This window comes from Piliocolobus tephrosceles, chromosome 3, assembly GCF_002776525.5.
Source record: "Piliocolobus tephrosceles isolate RC106 chromosome 3, ASM277652v3, whole genome shotgun sequence".
Classification (NCBI taxonomy): domain Eukaryota; kingdom Metazoa; phylum Chordata; class Mammalia; order Primates; family Cercopithecidae; genus Piliocolobus; species Piliocolobus tephrosceles.
The window spans coordinates 115,526,138-115,546,224 of NC_045436.1; the positions used below are offsets into that span (position 1 = coordinate 115,526,138).

The window sequence follows — 20,087 nt, forward strand, 5'->3', positions numbered from 1 at the left end:
TCAGTCCCGGAAATGCGTAATCGGGCATTAATATTGTTTTTATTGGAGATCTCTTATTTGGCACTCTAACACCTCATACTGCTAAATCAACAGGCAGCTCATTTTTACCTCTGTCATTAAGTATCAGGGCTTTTCCATGAGCCTCAATGTTAGATGCATTGACCAGTAACAAATAAATCTTTAAGTCAGACACTGAAGCAGATCAGTGTCATGGTTAAATATGAAGCCAACATTTCACTGTAAAATTCAAGGTTTACATCATATCTGATATGGGACTCTCGGAAAAGATTCTGCTCAGAAAGAGAAAAGAAGGGTGGAGCAAACATCTTGGAAAGGCTCCCTCTATGTTCATCCACAGAGAAAAAGGCCTAACCCAACTTCCTGTTATGGATGACAACTGTGGTCAACACAAGGCAGTGTTGACCTAGACACTGAAGCAAGGAATGGAGATGAAAGGGCAGGACGGATGCAAGGACGGAACACACTACTGCAGCGGGTGATCTCCAGGTTGTGCGGTCCTGGGTTCTGATGAGTCAGACATAACTGGGGTAACTTGCTTTCAACCACCTGGAAACTAAGGCATTAGGAAGCGGTGAGAATATAAATTCATGTGTCATTTCTAGGAAATAACTGACTTTTTAACTTAATAACATCTCTCATACCAAATGTCCATCTAGCTTCTTATACTCTTCAAATGTGCTAGGTTTAAGATTTTGTGTATTTTGGGCTCATATGATGTTTTAGGCATAGAGGAGGAGAGAAGAGCCAAACATATCCCCATCTCATACATCACTGTTCCTAGATAGAATCAGTGGTGGCAATCCTTCCCATGACTGTCAAACTGTGAACTAAGGGGTTTTACAAACTAAGAAGACTAAAGGGTCCATATTGGTCCCTCCTGCATCAGCTTGCCTTGACAATAGCTCTTAGCATTTCGGACAACTGTACACCACCTTTCTTCCTGCACAGAGCACTCAGATGAATGCTTATGTTTTGAAACAGAGTGAGGCCTAGAAGGTTTTGTGGGAACTGTCCAAGGTGGCAAAGAAGGAAGATAGCTTGGAATTAATCTGCGAGACAGCACCTACTGTCACCAATTTTAAAAACGAACCAAAAGGAGGAACTTTTATCTAAAAAGTTCTAGCCTCTTCTTTGTATTCCAGGAAGACGTCTCTGAAGGTTGGCCTGTAGATGTGGAACTGGTGATTGGATAGGTCTCAATGTTTATGACAAAATCCTCCATGTATTAAAAAGCAAGCTGTCATTGAAGTACTACATCCTTCTGGGAGGAGGATAAATCATCCTGGAGAAACGGAGCAGAAGTGGTTGAAAGACAAGGAGATTGATGAAAGTCTGTTGATGAGATCTTACTAGGTCATTCACTGCTGTGTAAAGCCTTTTATTTGGTCTTGGTTAGCTCTTTCTTCTGTTCCCTCCAGCAATAACTTGAACCTTTCCTAGTCTGATCTCTTCAGGTATTGCCTTTTCCCATCCCTCTCCCTCTCCTTCTCTATCTCCATTTTTCTCTCTGTTTCTTTCTCTCTGGTAGAAAGTTTCTCAATTCATGTTTTCCTGTCTTCAGACTCTTCATTTGCACCTGGCTTTCTCTATTTTCATTTTATTCATTCAAATACTCAATTTCTGTTTACTGAGAACCTTCATTGTGCTAAATGGTCAAGACACATGATGAACAGAGTAGTATAAGAGCTTCTCCTCCTCTGAGTCTCCTCATATTTCAGTGAGAGAGGTAAAAATAAGAGAAGCAAAGATATAACATATATTTCTCCCCTGCCACTTTGGTGGAGACTGTGGTAGACACTAAGAAAGAGGCAGAGTAGGCCGGGCTCGGTGGCTCATGCCTGTAACCCCAGTACTTTGGGAGGCTGAGGCGAGCAGTTCACGAGGTCAGGCTATCGAGACCATCCTGGCTAATGTGGTGAAACTCCATCTCTACTAAAAATAAAAAAAACTAACCTGGTATGGTGGCAGGCACCAGTAGTCCCAGTTCCTCAGGAGGCTGAGGCAGGGGAATGGCGTGAACCTGGGAGGCGGAGCTTGCAGTTAGCCGAGATGGCACCACTGCACTCCAGCCTGGGTGACAGAGCGAGACTCCCTCTCAAAAAAAAAAAAAAAAAAAAAAAAAACAAAAGAAAGAAAGAGGCAGAGTAACTTCATGACTTTGTCAAAACAGAACTTGGTTGGGAATGCTTACCTTAGAACAGTGGTCCCTGAGAAGGTGACATTGTAAGCTGACACTGGAAGGATAAAAAATGACACAAGCCTGAAAGAGCCTAGAGATGTGGGTTCCAGGCAGAATGCATAGGAGGGTAAAAGTCAGAAGCAGGAAAGTGTGCTGTGTTTTCATAACTAAGAGTAGCTGCTGATGGCTGGATCTTAGAAAAGGGAACATGGCATGAGTGAGGTCAGAGAGGTTGGAAGGGACCAGGTCATACAGAAATTTCTGGGCCAACATGAAGCATTTATGACTTACTTGTTTTCAATAGAAAGCCATTTTAATCATTCCCCAAACTCACACCAGTTAGCAGTCACTCCCTATTCTTCATCAGAATTCAAACTTTCTCCTCCTCAAAGACATTCTTAAGAAAATAAAAAGTCAAACTATAGAATAAAAAAAATCACAAGGCCTGGGGGCAGTGTCTCACACCCGCAATCCCAGCACTCTGGGAGGCCTACACAGAGGAATCACGAGGTCAGGAGATCGAGACCATCCTGGCTAACATGGTGAAACCCCGTCTCTACTAAAAACACGAAAAATTAGCTGTGCGTGCTCGCGGATGCCTGTCGTTCCAGTTACTCAGGAGGTGAGGCAGCAGAATGGCGTGAATCCAGGAGGTGAAGCTTGTAGTGAGCCGAGATTGCCCCCACTGCACTCCAGCCTGGGCGACAGAGCAATACTCCATCTCAAAAAACAAAATAAGAAAGAAAATAAAAAAGAATCACAATACATTTATCTATCAATGAAAGGACTTGTATCTAGAATATACAATGAACTCCGACAAACAAATATAACATGGCAAAATCTCATTTTACAACAAGATAGACAAAAGATTTTTAAATAGATTTCACAAAGGAAGATTTACAAATGATAATTAAACACAGGGAAAAGTTGTCAACATTATTAGTAATCATGAAATAATCATCAAAAACCTAATGGGATAGCATGAATAACTGCCAGTAGCTAAGAATTTAAAAAGAGTTATGACGAAGATATGGAGAGACCAGAGCACTCTTACTTTGTTAGTGGGAGTATGAAAAGGTAAAACTACCTTTGGCAATCATTTGGTAATTTTCTGTAAAGATTCATATACACATATTGTATGATCCAGCAGTTCTACTCCTAATACTTAGCCACAAGAAGTGAAAATAAATAATTTGATTGTTCCTGTGTAAACAATGATCTCAAAGCTTAGTGAGTTAAAACAATAGCTACTTATTATCTCAGGATTATCTGGGTTAATAGGGGACTGGACTCATCTCTCTGGATCTTTTGCTACATGTGGCTGGAATTGAAGATATCTGAAATGTGACTGGGTTGGAAAGTACAAGATGATAGCTTACATGGTTGCAGGTTGGTGCTGGCTGTCAGATGGGAGCCCAGTGAGGCCTATCAGCTGGAGTGCCTTGGTTCTCTTCCATGTGGCCTCTACACATAGCTCAGGCTTCTCAAAGCATAGAGGTTGGGCTCCAAGAAGAATCATTCCAAAAGACCAAGGTGGAAGCTGCAGATCTCTTTTCACAAGTTACACAGCATCAGTTCTGCCAAATTCTGTCGATCAAAACCAGCCACAAGACCAGTTCAGATTCAAGGATATGAAACATAGATACCACATCTCAATAGGAAGAGTGACAATAATTTTATGGCAATCTTTTCCCTATGACATGCAAAAAGATTTCTAAAATAATGTTTACAGCCACTTCATGGTAGCCAAACTATTGACAATGACTTGACTGTCCATCCACAGATGAATGAATAAAGAAACCTGGGTATAGTTCTACAATTGAATACTTCATTTGAATTATTGAATGAATATTTAATTGAATACAAAGAAATATACTACTCTTATTCACAATAACATGTGTGAATCTGACAGACATTAAGTTGAACAAAAAAAAGCCAGGCATAAAAGAGTACACATTGGTGATTCCATTTTTAAAAATTCAAGAGTAGGCAAAACTAAAAATCAGAACAGCAATTTCCTCTGGAGAAGAGAATGAATGGAAAAGAGCATGGATTTTCTGAAAAAAAAAAAAATGAAAATGTTCTCTTGATTAGCTATTTACATTTTCAGAACTCTCTGAACTGTACATTTAAGATATGTACATCTCACTATGTAAATTTTACATCAATGTAAAACATAAAAAAAGAAAAAATAGTTTTTACAGTTTTCACAGCTATCCTTTTTGTTCTTCTTAATAGCTTTATGGGGAAAAAGCTGATATTAGTATTTTCATTTAAATAAATAGCAAATTGTTTACGATCCTACAGAAAGTTTGTGGCAGCAGAATGACTTAAATTCAGATAAAAGAAGTATCCGTGGATGACTGAAGGAACCATTTTTTTCTAAGTATTGCTTCAATTAAAGTAATGATTTTAATTTCAAACCATCACAGAAAGCTGACTAGATATAGTTCAATATGAAACTTTCACAACTTTCATTTATTACAGAGAACTATCTTTTATATAGCAACATTGTGACAGATACTAGCTTGTGGCCTATTTCTAATATGTGAGTCATTACTGTATTTCTCTGTTCTATGACATAATCTCTGGTCATAGCATTCATCAGTCTGGCCTCAAATTTAAATTAGAGAAAAATCCCAAAACTCTTTCCAAGGGACATTCTGTTCCAAATGAAGTGACTCCCAGTCTGATTTACTAATGCTGAATGTTTTGGAAACTGAAATGATTCAAAATAAAAGATTTTGTTAAAGCAATTTGGTCAATTTACTCTCCAAAGGAAGTCAAGCTTTAAAATCCAAAGTGGCTAGTAAGAAACTCATGGTCGAACATTAGGCAGAATTTCTAGGATTTTGTGACTTTTGGTTTGCATTGCAACATCTTTTTTGTCAGTGTGAGCAATTCCTTAATTCCCAATTCTTATAAAAAGAACATTTTAAATGTGCATGACAGCAGTTATTCACTGGGAATTCATAATCAGACTTCATGAAAGTATAAGACACGTTCTATTCTCAATTTTTATTAATCTTTGTTTTGTTGATGTGGTGATGGGGCTTGTGGTGGTGCTGGTGTGCCTGTGTCTTTGTCCTTTAAGTTCACGAATATTGTTTTGCATCCTTATCAAATGTTAGGTCTTTGCTAGTTTTTCTTTCTTTCTTTCTTTCTTTCTTTCTTTCTTTCTTTCTTTCTTTCTTTCTTTCTTTCTTTCTTTCTTTCTTTCTGAATCCTGGTTTATTCATGTGACAGGTGGTAAGATGATGCCATACATAACTTTGACTTCACATTCCTGTTGATCAAAGCCTCTCACACCCTTTTTAAACAAAGCTGGCAGTAAAATTCAACATATTGCATAACTAACCAATGTTACATATTGCTCAGAAAACTCTACACTCTCAACAGGAAATTCCAGGAATGAAAGGATTTCTGTTTCATTATCACAAAGGTGCCCTTTTCTAGTAACTACAATAGGTATGGTAAATTATTCCTAGACTGTTAACTTATCTGAAAGTGACTTAAGAACAAACTTAAAACTTTTGAGGTAGGTCTAACATCATGAATTCTCTTTCATCTGAAATAATACTTTTAGATGTGCATCAGAAACTCTTCAAAGGTTTTTCAAGCAGTGACAAGGAAGGAAAACAGATGGTTTTGACTGTCCAGGAAGTACATAAATCACACATATACAAATACGTTACAATTATTACTATTAAAACAGCAATAATGGCCGGGAGCGGTGGCTCAAGCCTGTAATCCCAGCACTTTGGGAGGCCGAGACGGGTGGATCAAGAGGTCAGGAGATCGAGACCATCCTGGCTAACCTGGTGAAACCTCATCTGTACTAACAAATACAAAAAACTAGCCGGGCAAGGTGGCGGGTGCCTGTAGTCCCAGCTACTCGGGAGGCTGAGGCAGGAGAATGGCGTAAACCCGGGAAGCGGAGCTTGCAGTGTGCTGAGATCCGGCCACTGCTCTCCAGCCTGGGCGACAGAGCGAAACTCCATCTCAAAAAAAAATAAAAAATAAAAAATAATAATAATAAAAAAAAAACAGCAATGATGAGGTTCTACTATATAGTAAATAATAATTGAATATATTGTGAAGTTATGCAAAAGATAATACTCTGCTAAAACAAATACAAGTTGTGACGTTAATAGTGATCGGAAACAATATTTCAAACAAGCATTCTTAAACATAATATTAGAAATCCAGTTTCCATAAAGGACTTTTGTAGTATCATAGAAATGCCTTCTCCAAGTTATTTAAAATATCTGATGTTAAAAAGTGTTTTGCTCACTTAGCCCAGAACAAATTTCTGAAGAAAGCAATGAAGACTTCCTGTTTCTGATAAACTCAAGGCTTTCAGAAACATTTAAAACTTACATTCTCATCTTTTTTTTCCCATGTATCAACTCTTTTTGTCAACAAAAACTTTTCTGAGGTCTGCACAGTTGTACAATAGATAACTAGCCGCCCCATCCACACAGAGGGTGGGAAAGAAAATCCCAGCTATGATTATTTGGAATTTAGCTCGATATAGACCCAGTCAGGGTTCACTGATTTGCTCCTCCAACAGATACTACCTGAAATGGGCAGCAAGGAAAATTAGATAGTTGGCCAAAGGAAAGAAAACATTTCTGACGTTTCATAGCAAAAGTGAAGCGACTTTGAAGCAGTGTTACTCCCTGAATGCTGCTGCTGCTTCACTGGACTGCCAGCCCACTTTAGAAGGAGACAGGCAAACTGCATTTACATTGCAACATAAACCAGAGAGTTACTACCTTTTTTCTATTCTTTTGCATACAAGTAACTGTATCCTCCACTTAAACTCTTATTGCCTTCCTTATACTGATACCCTCTATATGCTTAACCTGATAACAATGTGCTCACATCCTTAGTTACTGCAATTGTATAGCATTTCTTAAAGGTAATATAAAGAATAGTGGATATTTAAAAAATATAGAACCTTAGAATAACATTTGAAAAGGCCTATGTCAAATACTAAATCACATAATTAAATTTTTCTCTGGTTTGTTGGAAAAGATCAATTTAGAATGGCATACACACAATGTTAACATTCATCACAGTATAACATAATCAGAATTTCCCCTTGTCATTTACATCCTACAAACTCAACGTCATAGAAACTATGTTATTTGGTCAATACTTTAGTTGTGTAGTTGTATTTCTTTTAATATAAAATGTCTTTCAGGGTTCTGAACATTCTTCTGAAAGTTTCGATTCCAAAGAAGGAAAATATTAATATCATTCTAACTTTCTCTAAGAATTACCAGGAAATAATTTCCCACATAGGAGACAACCAATTCAACATTGTAAAGTTTAGAAAAACAGAGGAGTTAAGAACAGTAAACAGACCCATCCTTTCCTCTTTAAGACCTACTTGTGAGGTAAAGAACACCGTAAAATTAAAAAAAAAAAGGTATTATCAACATTCATCAGCAAGTATTCACAGAATGCTCGCTGCTACACTAAGAAATTATGGGAGGTTATGTGAGAAATGCAGGACATCATCACTGACTTTAAGGAGTTTATAGTTGACTTGAGGAAGACAAAGGCAAAAATAAGGAATAATTAGACTCTGTCTTATGAGATAGCTATTACAAGTACACTAGATGTTCAAAGAGCAAAGGTGGAAGGAATACCCTATAAATGACCTTGTCAGAATAAGCCTTTTCAAAGAAGAAAGGACTTTGAATCTACTTGGAAGACAGTGAGGAATTTAGAAAGCAGGGCATGGTTTCAGGTGGGATAACGTGGAAGCCTCTAGGACCCTTGATATTACAGCAATCTCAAAGACAGGAGTGGAAGGATTGAGGATCTCAACAGCTTCAAATATGGTTGTTGGGAAACACAATAAAATGGTTAGCCAGATTGTGGAGAGCCACTGGGGGTTATTTGCCAGCAACTGTGAAGAAAGTGGTTTGTAATCTGGAAACCATTAAAAATTACTGGATGGGTGCAGCACACCAACATGGCACAAGTATACATATGTAACAAACCTGCATGCTATGCACATGTACCCTGGAACTTAAAGTATAATAAAAAAATAAAATAAAATAAAATAAAAAAGAAAATTCAAAAAAAAAAAAAAATTACTGGGGCAGGTTCTCTGGTGCTTGACTGCCAGTGCTGGATTTTCTACTACTTAACTCATGCTCTACTTACGTCGCCTAGCTGCAAAATGGGAAGAAAATTTCTCCTCTCTAAGAATCAATGTGAATCTCAAGCAATAATGAACATGAAAGTGTTTTGGAAAGCAAAAATCATTTATACTATGTTAGTTTATATTACATTATATCGTGGTAGAACGACAAAAATAGGATTGCTTTAGACAGACAGTTAAGCCTTCAGGCTATCAGAATGCTGATACCATTAGATGAATTGTTTTATTTTATTTGGGAACGAAAATAACAGAGTTTTTCTCTGCCACCTGGATACAGTGCAGGTAAGACAAATGGCTTTTGTTTAAACTGATGATAAAGAAGCAACTACTGTTAAAGTGCTGTGTCTTCAGTAGTTCTTGGTGCTGTTATACTCAACCTCAGAGGACCTTTGGACCATCCACGTTTGTACAAACCAACATCCAATATGCCTGTATAGGAGCCAGACATGGGCAGTGGGCCAGAGTGATTTGCATGGGAAGCCAGTTTACGTGACATATTGCTTCCTGATTAGGTTGGGCAACCCAACAACCCACTTCTAGTGGGGACTTTCTATCACCTGCTTGTCAGCTAAAGAAGTATTGTTTTTCTTCTTGTGTTCCATAAACAAGCTACAGTGAATTGATTCAGAGTGCAAACCAGGTGAGATATATACATTTATAAGACCATCAGGAGGAAATGTCAATCTTGTCTCATGATCCATCTCAGATTTCACCATTTGGTACCAAAAACAAATTCATATGTTCACTTATGTTTAAAATAGCTTATTTAGAACTAGCCTAAACACACACACACACACACACACACACACACACACACACACACACAGTTTAAAAGTCAATAACCTATGTAATCAAACTTTTTTTTTTTAAGCAAAGTCTTATCCTATGGTTTATTCCCTGTGGTTAAGTTGAATTTAATCACCCAAGATTTTTTGAAGTCTTATCACTTCACCAAGGCTTAACTTTTGTCTTTAGACACACTCTAATCTCTAAAATGTCAATAGACTAAATCTGCAGGCTGTTTTCTACAGATCACCACTCCCCAGAAAAATGAAGAATTCCATTTGCAGAGTCAGGTATGATGCTCATGACGTCAGGAAGCTGTGAGGACTTCTCATATAGTTTCCCACAGAGTAAGGCCCATACCACCCAACCTTACTCAGCCAGTGAATTTCTGAAGTTTCCCTCCAGAATAAAAGTTGCAAAGGTCTATGACACCTCTTTCTTGCTCACCAATGGAGGTGATGGATGGAGGAGTTAATAAAATTCTCGGAATCATAGGAGACAAGGGAAAGAGTTGTGTTTCATGACTGGTTTCTCATTGCCATCACATTTACTGATTACCTTTGCTCTGCCATGAGGGCAAGGGTCTTGAGAACCAGCCAGAAGAGGATCAAGTTCGATTTCCATGAAAGCAAGCCAAGTCATTCCAATACCATGGCCATTCCTGCATGGAACAAGACAGTGGAAGACCCTTAAACCCTCAGTGCCTTAACTCCTCCTCAGATAACTGAAGGAGAGAGGGAGAGGAAGCTGGAAGTTACTTCACCCTTCAATTTCAGGCAGCAGTGCAGGGCTCACTGGGGACTAGAGTAGGCCTGTGAGAACAGCCTTGATCACCAGTAAACATGAAACTCGAGAGTTCCAGAAGCCTGTGGGGAGCATTACTCCCCCCATGAAGTTGTTTGAGGGAAAACAGACTGGGTGCTGTTGTGCTGCCAAATTGATACAAACCCCTACAAGAAGCTTTCACATGAGCCCCTCAAACTCATTGGCCTCCCACAGCATCTCCAAATGGTGTCAAATACACACCTGGGGGTGGGTCTAGAGCTGGGGTAGGCCTGGGATTCCTAGCAAGCTTTAGCCTGTGCTCACCATACTACACCTCACCCCCAAGAAGACCAAAACTTCTTCAATTCAATAGAATAGCAACTGCCAACAGCAAGGTATCTTCTGTGGCAATTTGCTGGGTAATTTTGGAAGATTTTTGTTTAACCACCTGGACACACATATACTTGCTATACTACAAGTACAGAATTCTCAGTAAGCAGACTTACTCGCCAAAGAAGGTGATCTGTTGGGGAGTCAACAAAATTCAGTGGTGGTCCTTTCAAGCCACTGACTTCAAGTGGCAAGAGACAAGGGTCTCTTGTTATCATGTTATCTTGGCTTCCAAACCTGGCTGAAGTCCAGAGAATCATAAAGTCATTCAAGAAAGCTAGAATAACCTGCTTGCAAGGAAGACAGGAAGGACTTTCAATTTAGAGCAATTCAAACATGCATAACATTTCCTGGATTAATTAGAAAGGATTGAATTTGAGAAATTTTTCTCAAATCAAGGCTCCTGCTACTTTGGTTCCACCTTTTCTCTCTAGAAGGAGAGGAGCAGCATCTCTCAGAGGGCTGGCTGCCTAAGTAACGCCAGCAGCCCTAGCTCCTTCAGGCCCAGAGTTTTGAAGCCCTGTTGAATCACTGCTCCCTTCTAGCTGGAGCCACAGCTCCCTCCACCGCGGAGCAAGTGGAGAATGTCCCTCTAGGTAGAGGTGCCCGCAGCTCCTGCAGGCCACCCTCCCCACTGTCAGCCCCCCTCCCCCTCCCCCTTCTTTCCACACTGCCCCCTGAATTCAGGGAATTTCCCCAGCATCCCAAAGCTTGAGTTTCCTGTCAGTGGGGAGAGATGAATGTAGATAAAAGGAGTGCAAAACGCACTAGGAAGCCCCAGTGCTCCGGATCCTCCAATCTCCGCTCCTTCACTCAGTTCAGGAACCCGCGACTGCTCGCAGAGCTCTCTTGACCACTATGAGCCTCCTGCCCGGCTGCGCGGCCCCTGTCCCGGGTCCTTCGGGCTCCTTGTGCGCGCTACTCGCGCTGCTGCTGCTGCTGTTGACGCCACCAGGGCCCCTCAGCACAGGTGAGAGCGCCTGGCACGCGGGACGCACTGGGGTACAGCGGTGCATCCCAGCCTCTGCGGGGCAGCTGCCTTCCAGGGAACTCACCAAGCAACCTGCCCTATAAAGGTGTCTCTCTTTCTTCCCCAGGGGGTCCTGTCGCTGCTGCGTTGAGAGAGCTGCGTTGCAGTTGTTTACAGACCACGCAGAGAGTTCAACCCGAAATGATCAGTAATCTGCAGGTGTTCGCCATAGGCCCGCAGTGCTCCGAGGTGGAAGTGGTGTAAGTTCTGTGCTGCTCTGTCCACTGTGACCTTGGCAAGAGGAAAGTCCCGCAGCCTGGGTCTTCAACCTTGCTATCTCACGAGTGTATCTTCCTTTTTTTCCTTCAGAGCCTCCCTGAAGAACGGGACGGAAGTTTGTCTGGATCCACAAGCCCCTTTTCTAAAGAAAGTCATCCAGAAAATTTTGGGCCGGTATTGTCACTTTGATCTTTGTGGTTTTTAAATCTCATCTAGGGAGACCATAGACTTCACGGGGTCTTTATTCTCTGTACTAACAGGTTGTTAAATTGGGAACATTTTTCTGGATTGTCCTGGGAAAAAGTTTATTACCAATCTTACATGTAATTACTTGAGGAATTACACACAGCTTGTCACTAGTTATGCTTTGTGTTTACCCATTGCTTGTATTGATTTTTGTATACTCCTTTTTTACCAAGCATTATAAACGCTGAGTGTTGACACCAGGGTAGAGTAGAAAGGAGTGCGAAAAATGGTTAAACTAATATAATCTTTTTTCTCAACAGTGAAAACAAGGACAACTGATGAAGAGAAATGAGTACGCATGGAAACGTTTCCCAGTCTTCAGCAGAGCAGTTTTCTGGAGGTCTCTGGACCCAGGGAAGACAAGAAGGAAGGATTTTGTTGTTGTTTGTTTGTTTATTTCTTTTTCCAGTAGTTAGCTTTCTTCCTGGATTCCCCACTTTGCAGACTGTGAGGAAAACCTATGTTTGCCCCTTAAGCTTTCAGCTCAGCTAATGAAGTGTTTAGCATAGTACCTCTGCTATTTGCTGTTATTTTATCTGCTATGCTATTGAAGTTTTTGGCAATTGACTATACTGTGAGGCAAGAATCCCTGGTTGTTAATCTTTCAAAGTGTCCTGAATTGAAGGTGACTATTACATGTCCAAGAAATATTCCTTAAGGTATTAACTGAGAAGACTGGATTTAATATGGAAATGATGTTTCATAAGAATTCTGTCGATGGAGATACACTGTTATCTTCACCTTTTTAAGAAATAGGAAATATTTTAATGTTTCTTGGGGAATACGTCCGAGAATTTCCTTACTCTTCATCTTCATTTAATTATTTTGCTTTAGAAAGCTGAGTGTATCGCACCTTATCTATGTAGAATATATTTCCTTTTCCAGAATTTCTAAAAGTTTGCTTTCTATGAGGGCTAATATCTTCCTATGATTTTAGACATTCTTTATCTTCTTAGTATAGCAAACTGCCATCATTTACTTTTAAACTTTGATTTTACATGCTATTTATTAACGATTTTTTTAGGAGTACAATAATTCTGGTAACTAAATATATATTTTAGATAGATGAAGAAGCTAGAAAACAGGCACATTCCTGACTGCCACTTTACATAGAAATGTATTCTTTCAGTTTTTAAAGTAAAGGCAAATGTAACAATGACTTGTATGCTGAAAGTTTGGGAAACGTATCCTAACAATTTGAATATAAATTTATCATTTAGTTTTTAAAATACATAGCGACATCCTCGAGGTCCTAGCATTTCTCCTTGGACAGGGGACCAGAGAGGGCTTGGAAATTTGAAAAAAAAAAAACCAAAACAAACAAAAACAAACAAACAAACAAAAAAAAAAAAAAAAACAAGGAGAAGTCGTCCAAGGGATGTCCATTTTTTATCCCTCTGCATGGGCTAGATTTTCCAAAATCATAATTTGCAGAAGGCCAGCATTTATGGTGGAATACAAAATTATATATAAGATGGCCACAGTGGGGCATGGTTCCTCCACACTCACAGCTTTGGCCCCTTTAACAGAGTAGAACTTGGGTTAGAGGATTGCAGAAGACCAGTGGGGAGGGCAGGGAAGATGCCTGTCGGGTTTTTAGCACAGTTCATTTCACTGGGATTTTGAAGCATTTCTGTCTGAATGCAAAGCCTGCTCTAGTCCTGATGGGACATACTGGGGGTAGGGGTGGGGGAAGATGCAGTAATGAAACCGGTTAGTCAATGTAGTCTTAAATATCCTTGACAATGCTGTAAAGTTTCTTTTTATAAATATTTCTGTTTAAGCTATTTCACCTTTGTTTGGAAATCTTTCCCTTTTAAGGAGAAAATGTGACCCTTGTGAAAGGGCTTGTAGGAAAGCTACTCCCTTTTTTCTTTAAACCTTTAAATGACAAATCTAGGTAATTAACGGTTGTGAATTTCTATTTTTGTTTTCTTTTTCATGAACATTTGTCTTTCAGAATAGCATTGTGTGATAACACTTAAATGGCAAAAACAAAACATAATTTTGTGCAATTAACAAAGCTACTGCAAGAAAAATAAAACACTTCTTGGTAAAAAGCACTTGTATTGATATATTATATACTTATATGTAATATATACTTATTATATAATTAGCATTGCTAAGATTTTTAGATGCCTGTTGTGTGTCTTTTAAAGGTTTTGATCAGTTCGTTATGATGAATTACATATGTATTACATTCACTATATTAAAATTGTACTTTTTTTATTATGTGCCTCATTGGTTCATAGTCTTTATTTTGTCCTTTGAATAAGCATTAAAACATTTGTAAACTTCACTTATATTGTTTCTCCTTCCTATACTGTTACAATACATGTTACTTATCTTTAGTTCTATATAATTTAAAACACTAACTCTGCTCCTCTCTGCCTGGTAGAGAAGGCCGTCATCCCCCAACACCATCGCTTTGGTTCAACTTTTCTCCAAGCTCAGTTCCCTTCCAGTTATTCCTTCACAGCCCCAATGGCCTCTGGGGTCTTTGGAAAACACAAAAATTTCCTTCTCTAAATTCTTCCCTATCTAAATTGTTTCCTAGCAATAAAATAAGTTTCTAAGTATGACAGATGATGTTCTTTCTGTCTCATCCCACTCCTGATCAGCACTTCAACTTCCCTTGTCCCTCAAATTCACTCTAGTCAAGTGTTCAGTTCCCTAACTGGGCATGTGCTTTCCTAGGCCCATGACTTTGCATTTGCTAGGGCCACTACCTACATATAAAAGGAGGCTTACTCATCCTTAAGAACTCAGTTCAAGTAATACCTCCTTTGTGTTTTCCTTGGCAGAGCTCATGGCTTCCAACTTGATGTTCCCATAACATCTCATTATCTGAATTACAACAAAAATACTGCATTGCTCTTACTTATAGGTTTCTTCATCCACTCTAGCTCTCCCAGAGCATTAACCATATTATATCTACCTCTGCATCCCCAATGTAGCATAATGCAGGACTTAATGAATTAACAAGTTATCCCGATCTTCAGGCTGTCAGATACTGTTCTAAATTCAATAACCTGGCTCATAATAGGTTTTGTTGTTGTTTGTTTGTTTTTTGGTTTTTCTTTTTTTTTGAGACTGAGTCTTGCTCTGCTACCCAGGCTGGAGGTCAATGGCGTGACCTCAGCTCACTGCAACTTCTACCTCCCAGGTTCAAGTGACTCTCCCACCTCAGCCTCCGGAGTACGTGGGAGCAAAGGCACCTAAGAGCATGCCCAGCTAATTTTTGTATTTTTGTAGACAGGATTTCACCATGTTGGCCTGGGTGATCTTGAAATCCTGACCTCAGGTCATCGGCCCACCTCAGCCTCCAAAGTGCTGGGATCACAGACAAGAGTCATCGTGCTTGGTTTTATTATATATAAGGTTTTTTTATATTATATATTATATATAACTTGTTTACCCTCTTTTCTCCTTGTCTAGCAGTAGTCCAATAAGGGGTTTGGCATGCACAATCTTCTCAATCTATAATACCTCCTCTCACTTTTACCAGGGGAGCTACCATCCTTCCTTCTGGAATAGCTTGCCTTTTACTTCCTTGAGGAAACCTCTCCAACTCTTACTCCTACCTTTGAAGAAACCCCTTTTATACCCTCTCCTAGCACTCTGTACTTTTCCTTCATAAAGTTTTCTCACTAAAGTTACTGTAGAGTTTATTGAGTCTATGTGTTTATTATCATCTGTTTAGGGTCTCTCTATTCTAGCTTCATGTAAGCTTCATGAGGGCAGGGACAATGCTTATCAACTTCATCTCAGTTCCTAGGACAGTGCCTAGCACATACAAGGTATTCAAAAAGCAAGTGATCTAGGCTAAACAAGTCCCCTCGTCACTCTAAAATTAAAAGAGCAATTTCTTTTACATACATATTCTTAGGTATTTTTACTTAACATTTCCCTATCTAAATGACAAATGAGGTTGTCTCATCCCAATCCTGATCAGTACTTCAACTTCCCTTGTCCCTCAAATTTACTATATAAATACCTAACAATAGGTATTTATATGAAATTGCTCTTTTATGAAACACAAGAAAAGGAAAGAAAGAAGATTGATCATATTAGTATGTATGTACATACATTCACACTGCAGTTGGATTATATGACAAATGTTTATACTGGCATGTACTTGTATACATCTGAATATGCTATGAGTCTTTTTTTCTTTTGTTTTTTCTTTGTTTCTGAGACAGAGTCTCGCTCCGTTGCCTAGGCTGGAGTGCAGTGGCACGATCTCGGCTCACTGCAACCTCTGCTTCCCGGATTCAAGCAATTCTCTTGCCTCAGCCTCCATAGTAGCAGGGACTACTGGCACGTGCCACCGCGCCCAGATACTTTTTTTGTATTTTTAGTAGAGACAGTGTTTCGCCGTGTTGGCCAAGATGGTCTTGATGTCTTGACCTCATGATCCACCCGCCTCGGCTTCCCAAAGTTCTATTAGCTATTAATGGTTGGATTCCTCTTTGTGCCTCTGGCTTTAAGAGGTATTGTCTCTTCCAGGGGTACAGGACATCAAGTTTAAGTTGGATACAGATGGGGGAAACATCAGGACATCAAGTTTAAGTTGGATACAGATGGGGGGAATATTTAACACTTTGCCTGTGATCTCAGTGTCCCATACTATAGGATTGACTTGGGAAGTAGGTAAGTTTCCCATTGTCTTTCCTCCCTTACCACAGGAAAGCAGAAGGAGCAAACCCTCATCTGCCTTGTGATTTCCAAGACATACCATTGTTTGCAGTTGAGCCATCAAATCCCTTCCCAACAAGGGAGTGGGGCACTCAGGCATGAAAAGAAAGGTATGTGAGGAAACTAAAGTCTCTGAGGAGCAGCTTAAGAGGTAGGTAAAATGGCACGTATGAACTTGTTTATCTATCCCTGTGACCATACAGTTTTGGGGTGATGGAAGCCCATTGTAATGGGTCAAAACCAAGTAAGCAACTCCATGTCCAAATGGAAGTTAATATTCTTTTTCTTTTTTTCTTATTCTTCTTTTTTTTTTTTTTTTAGACCGAGTCTCACTCTATCCCACAGGCTGGAGTGCAGTGGTGCAATCTTGGCTCACTGAAAGCTCCGCCTCCCACGTTCAAGTGATTCTCCTGCCTCAGCCTCCTGAATAGCTGGAATTATAGGCACCTGCCACCATACCCGGCTAATTTTTGTGTTTTTAGTAGTTTCACCATGCTGGCCAGGCTGGTCTTGAACTCCTGACCTCAGGTGATCCACCCACCTTGGCCTTCCAACGGGCTGGAATTACAGGAGTGTGCCACCACACCCAAACCAAAAGTTAATACTCTTACCTGCCACTTCAAAGGTTACCTAAGGCTCCTCTGGAGATATGTTCCATTGTCCAATGGGAGATGTGGCAGAAGGTCTGGTGGGCTTGCTTGGCTATTTCAGCCATCATTGGTTCAGGTGCCAATGGCTCCGTTTGGAGTGCTGGGCATTTCCTCTTCCAATATCCAGTTTTTTTACAATGTACACACTGATTTATGCCCAAGACATGGTGACTTGGATGTCCAGTTTTATGTTTTCCACCTTTTTGCTTCCCTTGTTTAGGCTAAGAATCAGGAGGGCAATCCCATGTGGGAGGTGAGCTTAAGGCTGCAGCCAAGAGCTGCACCTTTTGGGAGGTCCTTTTTGCTCTTTCTGCTTCGTATATTCTGCCCCTGTTATTAAAAACTAAAAATGCCATATTTAAAGCCTGGGGAGAGACTTCTTCAGCACCACAAGCAAGGAGGGATATGATAGGCCGCCAGTGGATATAACTCCTTTAGAAGGAAGGAAATTAACTTTTGATACCCATGCATTGCTTCAGGACTTGGAAACTCAAGCAGAAACAGCAGCATCAGCACTAACTACTTTATGAAATGTCAGCCTGGATACTACTGATGAAAAGATGGTCACTCAAGCTCCACAGAAAATAACAGTACAAGAGCGAATGGCTAATTTGGGCTCTATCAGGAAAGAAATGGTCATCCTAGAGAAAAGTGAATTCACAAATCTGAGAGCAGAGAATGAGGAAATGAAAACTGAATTAGACTAAGTTAAGCAACAACTAATACATGAAACCAGTTGAATCAGAGCAGATAATAAACTGGATATCAACCTAGAAAGGAGCAAAGTAACAGATATATTTACAGATTAAGAAAAGCAACTTAAGGAAGCAACTACAGAATTTACAAAAACGGATACCCAAACCAAAAGTATTATTTCAGAGACCAGTAATAAAACTGATGCAGAAATTGCTTCCTTAAAAACACTGATGGAGTCTAACAAACTTGAGACAATTCGTTATCTTGCAGTCTCGGTATTTAATTGCCTGGCAGTAGCATTGGGATTTTAGAGATTCTGGAAGCAGTATTAATGCTCTTACTGCTGTGGCTATTGGCTTCTTAGAACACCAAACCAGGAGAGATTGAATTGGAACATTCTCTGTTGCAGCAAAAATTTACTATACAAGATTATTGAAAGTATATAAGGACTAAAAGAGGAAATGTTTCAGAATGAGAAGAGATATTTTGTCTTTATTGTGTGTGTGTGTCTTTTTTATATTGAAAAGCTGTCATTCAAACCTGGTTTATTTGAGATAGAAGAGCATTTTGTCCTTTTGGTAGTTCATAGAAATTGAACCAGAGTTTTCTTGTGTTTGCTCGATCAGTTCTGTAAATCATACAGGATCTTGTTGGTATTGGCTGAATATTTGAAAACTATTCCCTAGCCTACATACTTATTACTGAATTAATTTCCCTGATAACGATTGTATAATTAAATTTTTCTATAAAATAAAAGGTTATTACAACCACAACAATAACAATAACAGCAACAACAAAAGCTGATCCATAGGAGTCTGGGGACCCATACTGCTTTTTGCAGTTTCATACGGATATCAGGGTCAGATTGGGTTATAAAATGTACTCCCAATGGGGTTTGTCCTTTTTTTTCAGTCAGAATTTGTGTTAATACATTCCCTAATTGCCGTAACTAAACATCCATGAAGCAAAACCGGATTCTTATCTTTACCCTTAGAAACTTCCTTAATCTTTTCATAGTTAATAGGCTTTTTATCCACTTCTTCATCTCTTCTAATGAACAAGGAACCCTATGAGCGCCCTCCCGAAGTCCTCACTGCCCCTTTGATGATAGTTGCATTTCAGATCTTGATCTGGAGCTTCTGTATCTCCTGCTTGATATATATTTTGGTTAGGGCTATGAACCAATATCTCATCTGTGTGGGTCCTAGCTGTCCCCAAAATGCAATGTTTCTCTTCCACGGTACAACACAGAGACAACCAACATGCAGATTCTGCCAAGTCAAACTATAGGTCAGAGTTAATTTCTCAAACTCATCTATGAATTTTCCTGGATCTTCAGAGAAATGACCAAACTTTTCCTTATGTAGAGCCAAATCAGACATAGAAAAGGGGACATGTACTCTTACAGTGCCTTCTTCCCCATTTGCCACCTCTCTTAGTGGACAAACATTTCCCTTTGGAGGTTGATAAGAGGCTCCACTACAAGTAGTACCCACAGGGCTAGGTTCCTCAGGGAGTGCTGGGAATAGAGTGGGACTAGATGGGTAAGGAGGAAGGGACTAAGGGGTCTCAGCAGAACTTTCAGGTGGACAGAGGGGAGAATGGGCTGACATACCTGAACCTTCCTAGCTGAGAGGAGGAGGTTCTGCTCCACCCAAAAGTGTCTGCTGGACTGTGGGGGCTTGCATCAAGGGATTGTCTAGTGTGTCTAGTTCTTTTTCTTCCTTTCCTGTCTTCAAACATGCACAGGCCTGTTGCAGGGTTTTATCTTGACTGAGCAGCAAAAATGCTTAACACGTGGTATTTCATCCCATGTTTCATCCCACTTACAAAACAAACCAAGTGGAAGTGTAATAGAATATTACACTTATATTACATTATTATAGTACATAATATATTATTATATTAAATACTATATGTTTAATTATATGCTATATTATTAAAGGCTATACTTCCAATAGGAGACAATTTCTTTTGCTTTTCCAAATAATACTGAGGCCAAACAGTATTACACATAAACACCAATTTCACCACTTTTCTCCATTATTCCCATTTATTTTAAACTGATCTCAGTGTGGAAGGATACATCCTAGTGATAAGTCCTTTGGGATCAATGTTGTGGTTCCCATGAAGGAGGCAGGCGATGTGGAAAGAAAAGTTCCAAACTGGTGAGATTGTATTGCCACTGGCCAAGTTCCACTAAAAAGGAAAGGAGAGGTTTTAAAG

The 20,087-nt window shown here is 39.6% G+C and overlaps 1 protein-coding gene and 1 pseudogene across 1 annotated transcript; both read left to right on the plus strand.

Annotated features, from left to right (window-relative positions):
- The first annotated feature begins 11,047 nt into the window (after positions 1 to 11,047).
- LOC111532251 (C-X-C motif chemokine 5-like) lies at positions 11,048 to 12,624 on the plus strand. The gene is made up of 4 exons (XM_026446900.1): positions 11,048 to 11,292; positions 11,420 to 11,552; positions 11,662 to 11,745; positions 12,078 to 12,624. The coding sequence occupies exons 1-4, from the start codon at positions 11,181 to 11,183 to the stop codon at positions 12,094 to 12,096; spliced, it is 348 nt and encodes a 115-aa protein (XP_026302685.1). The 5' UTR covers positions 11,048 to 11,180; the 3' UTR covers positions 12,097 to 12,624.
- Positions 12,625 to 12,972: 348 nt separating this feature from the next.
- On the plus strand, positions 12,973 to 18,193 carry LOC113219705 (annotated as a pseudogene).
- The last annotated feature ends 1,894 nt before the right edge of the window (positions 18,194 to 20,087 follow it).

Excerpts from the sequence above, each read along its gene's own strand:
- LOC111532251 (XM_026446900.1), top strand. The coding sequence starts at position 11,181 with ATGAGCCTCCTGCCCGGCTGCGCGGCCCCTGTCCCGGGTCCTTCGGGC. Across the intron at positions 11,293-11,419 it reads ACCAGGGCCCCTCAGCACAG|GGGGTCCTGTCGCTGCTGCG; the intron begins GTGAGAGCGCCT and ends TTTCTTCCCCAG. Across the intron at positions 11,553-11,661 it reads TGCTCCGAGGTGGAAGTGGT|AGCCTCCCTGAAGAACGGGA; the intron begins GTAAGTTCTGTG and ends TTTTTCCTTCAG.